Here is a 10,360-nt window from a genome sequence, read left to right as displayed (position 1 = left end):
TCTGGGCATTGGTCTTGGCACGAGCCATATTTTGAGCAGGGACAGTTGAAGTGTTTGGATTGACACGAGAGAATGGGATGTCAGGAATCAGTGACGATGGTTGCTCTTCGTCCTCGAGCAGTTGAGCCAATAGGTCGTCGTCTATAGGTCTTTCTCCTCCCCACGGATCTTGCATGTAAACTGCGAACAGAGAAAGAAGGAGATAAGACGCACAACCTGGGAGCTTATGTTGAAAGTTGGAATAACGTTGCTCGCGTCTACGACCAGCAACATTCTAACGGAAACATTAAGTTCTATGCGAGTAGTTTGAAAAACAGATCAAAAAGCAGAAATAAAAAGTTTTTGGAAAAAAGCTTTTTCGACTCCGAAGGGGCGGGAAAAACCCAGTTTTTTAGCTAGCCTAAAAATCGAATTTTTACTTTGATTTTACGCCCTAAACTTGTGATCTTGACTATCAAACTAGCTCCTAACTCCTACAGAGCAAAACTACACTACCCTATCAAGCATCAATCAGTATTCCCACAATCCTCATGCATTTCTACCCAAGAACACAAAAATTTCAGAAATCAAAATAGTCGTATAACAGTATGCATGGCATGTCAAAGAGCTTGAAAGTTAAATAAATTTACCTACATGAGGGTTGGAGGTTCTGAAACGAAGCGACTTTGAACGTGCGAACGGAAGATCTTCGAAATTTTTTGAGCACTGAGATGGATTTCTTGAAGGTTCTTGACAAGAAAATGGCTAGTAAAAAGTTAAAAGGTAAATTTGGGGATTATTTATAATGGCTGAGATATGTTAAAATGGGTAATCATGAGTTACCTTTTTCAAGGCATGGGGGAGTGTAATAGCCGTCAGAGGGATTACTTGGAAACTGAAAAGGTGTGATTGGACGTGATTAGATCACAGTTTTCGAGAACGCACGAGGGACTCTGACAGATTTCGTGGGGCATACGAAAAGTTAGTTTCCTAAGTTTACTTATTGCTGGTCGCAATAAATAAACTTGCGGGGAAAATGTTTATCCAAAATATAGCTATTGATGACGTGGCAAAAATTTTCGACACGTGGCCGACACATGACAGAGATGCTACTCGCCTATCGACCAGAGGTATTTCCATATGCGAAGTTCAAGTTTTATATACGACCAGCCTGGTCGTATACTCTATTTATTTATGAATAAATCTATACAGTTGTAATGATATCTGAGAATATCTCTTCATTATAACCTGAAGATCCGTTTATTAAGGAAAGATATGAATAATTGACTCAGGTAACCCTCCTTGAGCCTATAAATATACAAGAAATAGCTTAAGGGGGGACCTTTGGATCTTTTTCCGAATTACATTACTATTATCCATCGTGTGTATTGTTTTCTCCTTCTAAGGTCTGTGAAACTCAGGAATCCTAGTTCTTTGATCACACCTTTGAAGCTCAATATTAATAATAGTATCAAGTGGACGTAGGTCATTGCGAATCATTGGGGCCGAATCACTATAATTCTTTGTGTTCTTTATTTTCCATTAGATTGTTTTCTCAAGCTTTGTACTATTTTTCTGTCGTTTATCTGACTCCGTGTCGTTGACCAAAACGAGGGTCAACACATAGCCTCAGTGGTCCTCTGAACTACCTCAGAACCCAAATATTTTCTCTCACTCATCTTATCCTAGTGAATGGGCGATCTACGTTTCCTACCATACATCATCTCATAAGGTGCCCTTCCAATAATCAACTGGTTGCTATCACTATAGGAAAAATATATTAAAGGAAAATATTCATTCCAGAACCCTTCAAAGTCCAATATACATGCTTAGCATGTTCTCCAATATCTGGATAATCCTCTCCGATTTACCATCAGTCTGAGGATGATAAGCGGTATTGAACTTCCGCTGTATATCCATCACCTTCTGTAAACTTCCCCAAAACTTGGAAGTAAATGTGGGGTCCCTATCTATCAGGATAGACCTCAAAGTTCATTAAAGGCTTACTATTTCTCTCACCTCGAGATCTAAATACTAGTCAATTGTCTTGCTCTTCCTCACTGATAAAAGTGAGTTGACTTTGTATATTGGTCCATAATGACCCAGATTGAATCATGCTAGCCCACTATCCTGGGCAATCCCACCATGAAATCCATCGTGATGTCCTCTTATTTCCACTATGGAATACACAAAGGTTGTAATGGTATTACTGGTTTCTAATACTCTTCCTTGACCTGCTAACAGGTCAGGCACTTTGCCACATACTCAATTACGTCCATCTCCATCCCAGGCCACCAATATAAAGCTTTCAGATCCTGGTACATCTTCATGGTGCCTGGATGTAGAGAATAAGGGGTAGTATGAGATTCACCCAGAATCTCCCATCTGATCCCAGCGTCCACCAGAACACAAATTTGATCCTTATACTGCAATAAACTCATGGTTGACACTGTAAAGTCCTTAGCTATTCCAGCTAGGACATCCCCTCTACTCTTTCCCAATTGTGGGTCACTCAACTGTTTTTCTTTTGATCCTCTCTAAAAGAGTAAATTGTAATGTAATGTTGGCCTACTGGCCGACCAGTAACTCTATTACAGCTCTGGTCATATCCTTCAACTGACATGATTCATAGGCAATCACCTTTTCAGTTCCTGGAAGTTGTTCTCACACTTATCTGACCATGCAAACTTCTGATTTTTGCACGTCAGTTTTGTCAATGAGGTAACAATCCTTGAGAACTCTTCCACAAAACACATGTAATTCCTTACCAATCCAAGGAAACGCCTGATCTCTAAGGCATTCCTTAGCCTTGGCCAAATCTTTAATTGAGAGTATACCATATATCATCGATAAAGACGATCACAACCAAACTTAGATAATCTTTGAGCACCTTGTTCATCTAATCCATAAAACAGTTAGGGCATTACTCAAACCAAAAGACACGACTAAGAACTCATAATGTTCATATGTGATACAAAAAGCAGTCTTCTGCATAATCCTTCTCCATGATCCTCAGCTGGTAATAACCCGATTGAAGATCCATCTTGGAGAATACCATCTTACCCTGTAACTGAACCTTTAGTCCCTTCAGCTTTGCTGGAGCCGCCCAATACAATGCTCTAGGCACTGGTTTCGTCCCTGGCACCAACATAATCACCATTCTCTCTCTCGGTGTAGAGGTAACCTTGACAAATCCTCTAGAAACACATCCATAACTCACAGACTAATCTAGTATGTCCTGGTCCCACTAGCACGACATGAGTGGTATCCACCACACTAGCTAAGAATCCTATGCATTCCTCCTGCAATAGGTCTCTAGCTCTAAGTACAGATGTCATAAGTATGTGGGGTCCATGCACAGTGCCAACAAATACAAAAGGTTTCTCACCCTCAGGCTCAAGGGTTACCATCTTTTCTTGCAATCTATCATTGCCCCATACTTGGCTAACCAATCTATATCCAGGACCATATCAAAGTCGATCATAACTAACTCTATCAAGTCAACTAATGAGTCTTTTCCCATAATAATCTAATCCATCACTTAAAAGCAACCATTAGGGTACCAAATTCTCATCACAACATAACCCCGTAATCCACTAACTAATTCGGTGCTACTACTAGCTACAACAAAAAGAAAAGAAAACGTGGCACCAGAACCAATCAACATAATGTAAGAATCAGAACTAGGAAGCTGACCTACCACTATTGAGGAACCAGCCTCAGTATCAGCCTCTGACTGCATCAAAGAAAACAGTCGAGCTCTGATGCAGTCAAGCTGTTCGCCCCCTTTGGTTCGTCATTCCTTAGTCCTGGGCAATCCCTCCTGAGGTGCCCAACCATCCCACATAAGAAACATGTCGTTGCTCAACATTCCCCCAGATGGCACCTCCTACACCGAGCTCATTCCGGGTAGAGTTTCCAATACTCATCCTTGCCCCGATGGCCTATTTGAACATTTCGGAACCCCTTTTCTAGTCTAGAGGTATCAGATATGTTGATAGCTTTTCTTTTCTGATCACTGGGGCCTCTGCCCCTGCCTGATCCAATAAACAGAGGTATCACTGCCTGATCTCTGCGCTCTCTGGCACTCTCGCTCCATATCTCATTTTCGAGCTCTCAACAACAAGATCCCTCCCTACCACCTGAGCATAGGTAGAGATCTCATGTACTGGGGCGATTCTAATGCCCTGAGCTATTCCCGAATTCAATCCCTGTATAAATCGCTCCTTCCGAGTCACATTTGTGGGTACCATATCAAAAGCAAACTTGGCCAACCCATTGATTTGTTAACATACTCTGTTACTGTTGTATTTCCTTGAACCAGGTTCAGAAATTCATTTGTCTTTGCAGTCTTAACTGCATCACAATAATATTTCTCATTAAACAACTACCTAAATTCTTCCCAATTCATCACAGCTGTATTTCGTGTCTGGGATACCACTTCCCACCAAGTCCAGGCATTCTCCCATAACACATATGTAGAACATATCACCCTATCATGACCTTCCACCCCCATATTGTCGAGGATGGAACTGATCATGTCCATCCATCGTTCAACTCTGAATGGATTTAGGCCTCCCTAAAAAAATGGAGGGTAATATTCTTGAAATCTCTCATATAGAAATTCCCACATGTTCTCAATCCTAGGCTGAGCCAAAACTAGTGCCATTCTTGGCATAACAAAGGAAGAGGTGTTCCCTGACAGAACTTGCTATTTTAAACACATAATCTCTTCTTCCTACCTCTTCAATCTTGCTTGCATATTTGTAAACACTTGTTGCCAATTCTGAGGGGCAGGGCGGAGGGCTAAGGACTAAGTAGATAAGATCGGATGTTTTTAGTTACATCAGACTAGGGTCGACATTGATTATTGATAGATAAATAAATATAATTATTATCAAATCTAATCACCATCACAACGTTGACCATAGGTCAAGTCGATCTCAATTCTGGGTGATAATTTGTCTATTAATTATATTATATGAATCTTTTGACTTGTTCGTTAAAATCTTACCCTACATCATAACCTATACTTACATCTTGGAGATTCAATGGTGTAATTGAATGAGAGTATTTACCATAGATATAAAATCTATAACTTCCGTAATAGAAGTGAAATCCTTAATAGTTTAGTTCAAATGGTTAAATGATTGAGTACTTATTTCTGTAATTAAGTTTATGGAATTATCTTTTATAAAGAACTTAGTGGGAGTTAAGGATAAAATACATATGAGGGGTAAAATGGTAAAATTCACCAGACTCATTAGTAGGTCATCGATAGAGGATTAACTAACGGTAATGATTATAACAATGGATAACATATTTACATTAGTGGCAATACATTCTATGAATTCAAGAGTCCAATTCTGAGTCTATAGTGGAGTCACGAAGAATTAATAAGTTGTGAGATAATTTGCTCTATAAATAAACTCATTTATAAGTAATTATATTTGAATTTGAAACACATATAATTGAGTGCAGTTTGGTCATATTGATCAAATTTGAGTCTAGGGTACTAAATATGTACAATTTCAAATTACATGGTACTAGATGAGGGTACCAGATGAGCATTATTGAAAGCATAGGGTACCAAGTCTGTATTACGATAAAACAGATTATACCAAATGAGTATTTTACCCTTACATAAATGACCCCTCCTTCACTTCCCATCTCTTTTAGATAAATCATTCATAATTTTTTAGTACAAAATTGCAGGATAGTAAATAATTTTCTACCTTCATAATTTATTGTTTAAATTGGTTAAATTTTTATTGGCACTCTCAATTAAAAATAATTCTTTTTTAATAATAAAAACCTTAACCATAATGTTAATTTGTTTAATATGAAAAATATTGATAAAAATAATTTATGATTAAAAATATTTATCCTATAATAATCAAAATTATTATCTAAGTTACAATATTAATTTTCATATTTGTAAAAAGTGATTTCTTAAAAATATTGAACTACTAATATATAATTTATGATTAAAAATATTTATCCTATAATAATCAAAATTATTAACTAACCTACAATATTAATTTTCATATTTGTAAAAATGATTTCTTAAAAATATTAAACTACTAATATATAATTAAGATATAATTATTTAAGTGCCCAAAATATAAAAAGATGCATTGGTGATGCAATGTACAAATCCCTTATAATAGTATTATAATAATATCCTGTGATGTGCGCTCTAGGAAAACGGGATTTTTACACAAAAGAAAACTTGAAGGTGTGAAAGCCAAAAGACACATAATGACATTCCATAGTTGAAAGAAAATGAAAATCACAATCAACCTTACCCTCCTTTATATGCGAGTAGAGACAAACTGCTTTGAAAATATAGCAGTGTACACCAATCTTTCATTTCGAAAAAAAGAGAGAGATTTTGCCAATCTTAAGTTGGCACTACAAAAAGAAAAACCGTACTCCCTAAATTTCTTTCAAATGTACAATATATAGATAAACTGGCCAGAATGAAGAGCAAAACATGGATTCTTCTTCTCTACACATTAATCCTTACTTTGTCATCCTACATATGATGATAAGTTTTAAAAAAAATCATAATCATCTTTAAAGGACACAAATTCATTAAATGCCGTAAAATCATCATAGTCGAAGTCCTCACTTGAGTATGCATAATCATAGTGATCATAAATGTCGTCTTCAAGTTCAAGATGATCACCAAAAAAGTACTCATGATCAGAAAAGGGAAAATCTTCGTCTTCCCCAAAAAAACCCGGATCAGGATCAGCAATATATCCATAGTCCTTGAGTGAATCATAAGGTAGACGTAAAAGCTTAATCTGCTCAGCACATCTTTTCCCCAAACTTCCTTTTAAATTAATATTGAGACATCGGCGCAGGTCAAGTGACTCGAGATTACGACAACCATCAAGAATGGCTTCCAAGCCCATGTTAGTCATCCAGCTTCCAATAAGCTGCAGGTGACGTAATCCTGGCAAGTTTTTACCAATGGCAATCACATCCATATTAAAATCATGCTCCTCATCAGGATCCATGTCTGAGAATTTATATGCTTGAGTGTTCAATTTCAATGTTTTAAAATGAGGGCAACTGCGCCCCAATGCTTCAATAAAACCTTCCGAGAATTTGCAATGTGTCAGATCAAGCTCCTCCAACAGTGGAAGCTTTTCAATAGCTTCAACCAATCCCTCATCTGAAACATAATACCAACAAGCAAATCGAAGGCGTTTGATCCGACTTGAACTGTTGAAAGGTTGCAAGGAGAATAAAAGTAAGCAATAACGTACACAAGGAAACTGAAAAAATTCGGGAAAATGGAAACTTATGCACTATTCAAATGTAGAGATGGAAGCTTCAATGGGAGCAACAAATGCTTACAGAATTTTGTAAGAATCTGCAGGTCACTATGTTAAACAATTTAAGTCCAAACATATCAAAAAGAATAAAGGAATAATAACAGAAAAAGAAAAGTGTTCCAAGAGAACTTGTGGCCAATCTAATTACAACCATCACAACATGGCAGAACTTTTTCATGGATTGTTCATTGAAATAAGCAAGCGAAGGACCATCAGACCGGTTTCCTAAATTTCTGTTCAGGGTAATGAATGGAATTGCTATTCATTATGAATTTGTTTACATGGCCCAAATTCAGAAATAACCATTGAAGAACATTCTGTTTAATCTCCCATAATAATAAAAATAGTAAAAATAATAATAATGAAAAAACAAATTGACGCAAAACATCAAATAAGATTCGCATCACTACAATAAAATAAAAACAAGCCTTATAATAAGAATCACAAACAGTTCACAACAAAAACGACAAATAACACCAAATCATCGAATTGAAACACAATAACCAAGTTCAATTAGATCAGTTTAATAATCATCTATTTTTTTGTTTTTATTTTTGTTCTTGTTTTCCGATCCAGAAGGAAGTGGAGATTTTCTTTAACAAAAGTAATCGCCGAGATCTCCACCACCATTTCACTTTTTTCAACCAACCTTTACCGTAAAGAATAAAATACCTAGCAGTGATATGCTGAAGTAGTTCATCGTCTCCAAAGTGCTCGATGTTGATATCGACGAGTTGGCCACAACTCCGGTCAACAACGTTGCGGCACATCTTTTCCAAGTCGAAGCCCAAATCACGATCGCCTCTGTTCCGCATGTCAATGATTCGCCACATGAGAGGGTCCTTGCAGATATCAAACCACGACTTGCAAACCATCTGACCACTCTTCATGGTTTCGATGGTGCCCAGACGAGAAAGAATCGACGCCGTCACGTCGCGGGGCAATTCAAGCCAGTTCCGTATTTCTTTGGGCAGAGAAGGCTCAGTCGAAGAAGACGCCATTGGCGATGGCAGAGAATTTCGTCTACAACTGCAAATTAGGGTTTTCTCCAGTGTCGAAAAAGAAGAGAAGAAATTTGACGGAGAAATGATACGGACATTTACTCTCGACCCGCTCCATTATTATTATTATTTTTTATTGCGATTAATTAATTCCAATTAATGTTATTACGATTTTTTACCAAAAATATATAAATACAGGGTTAATTGCGGTAAAAATACCAATTTTTTTTTTTAAGATAGTTACTATAATCATCTCATGTCATGTACTAACCATCATCATTTTCTCTTAATATAAATGATGAGAATGATGGTGGTTGTTCTACCGAACCACCTATTGGAGCAAACTTCAAGTTATTGTTGACACTGTCAAGGAAGCACAACTACAAATTATTGAAATTCTAAAAAAAAAAAAGAAGCATTATATATAGGCAATAAAATTATCAAATTTAAATGCAATGGATCCAAAATAGGAAAAGAAAATTAGATATGACTCCATATATAACAAAAAATAAAATTTTAGGTAAATATTTAAATTTGATTAGCGATCCCATCATATGTGAGCATTTTAAAAATAAAGATATCAAGATTTTGCAGATAAGATCTCAACAAGGCTAATCATCTCAACATACTTCTAATAGTATGAGTCATTATTTTAATGATATTAGAGGATCTAATAATGATCTTTCAAATTATTAAATGATGATCCTAGTTTATGTTGGTAATAGAACTATTTTCTTGTTATTGTTTTTTTATAATTTTTTTGTTGTTGTTGTTTAATTATGTTTAATTTTATTTAGTATTTTAAATTTTGTAATTTTAAAATTTGATAAGTTATTGACTTTTAATTTTTGTTATTTATTCATGTTATATATACTTTTATTTATTTGATTTATTAGTATAATATAAATCTTAAAATAAAATATGAAACATAAATATAATTATAAAAATAAATAATTAAAATATGTAATATATATAAAAGGATATAAATATAATTAAATATAATTATTAATGGTATTTTTGGTAGGGATTTTTTTCCTTTAAAGGAATAGTATTGTCTTCAATAATGAAGGAGCACATTGTATATCTTCATAGTAAAGATAGAGTCATGTATCAGTTGGAGTAGGAATTTTCTAATTTTTTGTCTTTAAAATAAAAAAAAAAAAAGGTGGTTTGAAGGTATAGGTTGGAGATGCCCTAACTAAGGGAGTTAAGGGTCTGATTGGTTCGCAATTAGAAAACTGTATTTTTGAAAAGTGAGATTCTGAAATGAAAATCTGAATTTAGTGACTAAAAATATGTTTCTGAAAAATGTGATTGGTTCAATGTCAGTAAACTGTTTTTGAGTTTTAAAAAATTGAATCTCTGATTGGTATTAAATTTGAAAATATAACAAAAACTGAATATATGATTGGTTCAGCTGAATCTGAATATTATTTTAATTTTATATATTTTATATACATAAGTTGTATAATATTAAATTTTGATTTATCAATAGATTTAATTAAGTAAAATTTAATTATATTGATAAATTAAAATTTAATAATAGTTCATTGATTAAATTCATAACAATATTGCATTGTCATTAATTTTGATTTTTTTTCTAAATTAAAGTTACATTTTTTTAGGGCATGATTGGTTAGTAATTTAAAAACTGTATTTTGAAAAAGTATAATTCCCAAATAAGAATCTAGATTTAATGTCTGAAACTATGTTTCTGAAAATGTGATTGATTGTATTGTCCGTTAACTATTTTTGAGTTTTATACAATTGAATAATTGTTTGGTAGAAAATCTAAAAATTGAATATGTAATTATATATATTTTTTACTTTTAGCATAATAATAATTGAAGTGAAAATATTTTTTTTATTTATTTGTTGTAATTTTTATTTGATCAAATACTTTTCTTCTTCGATGAATTTTTTAGCAAATATATTGTAAACTAGAATCAAATTATATTTGGTTTTATGATTTTATAATTAATTATTTTACTAAATTTATATAGATGACTAGAAATTTTAAATAGAAGTAAA

General features: G+C 34.4%; 1 protein-coding gene across 1 annotated transcript; it reads right to left on the bottom strand.

Annotated features, from left to right (window-relative positions):
• Positions 1 to 6,267: 6,267 nt before the first annotated feature.
• LOC133802069 (F-box protein SKIP19-like) lies at positions 6,268 to 8,454 on the bottom strand. The gene is made up of 2 exons (XM_062240304.1): positions 8,001 to 8,454; positions 6,268 to 7,215 (listed from the first exon to the last, which is right to left on the bottom strand). The coding sequence occupies exons 1-2, from the start codon at positions 8,327 to 8,329 to the stop codon at positions 6,537 to 6,539; spliced, it is 1,008 nt and encodes a 335-aa protein (XP_062096288.1). The 5' UTR covers positions 8,330 to 8,454; the 3' UTR covers positions 6,268 to 6,536.
• Positions 8,455 to 10,360: the final 1,906 nt, after the last annotated feature.

The sequence above is a fragment of the Humulus lupulus genome, chromosome 9 (assembly GCF_963169125.1).
Source record: "Humulus lupulus chromosome 9, drHumLupu1.1, whole genome shotgun sequence".
NCBI lineage: Eukaryota > Viridiplantae > Streptophyta > Magnoliopsida > Rosales > Cannabaceae > Humulus > Humulus lupulus.
The sequence above is the reverse complement of the archived record's forward strand: the minus strand, read 5'-3'. Positions and strand labels throughout refer to the sequence as shown.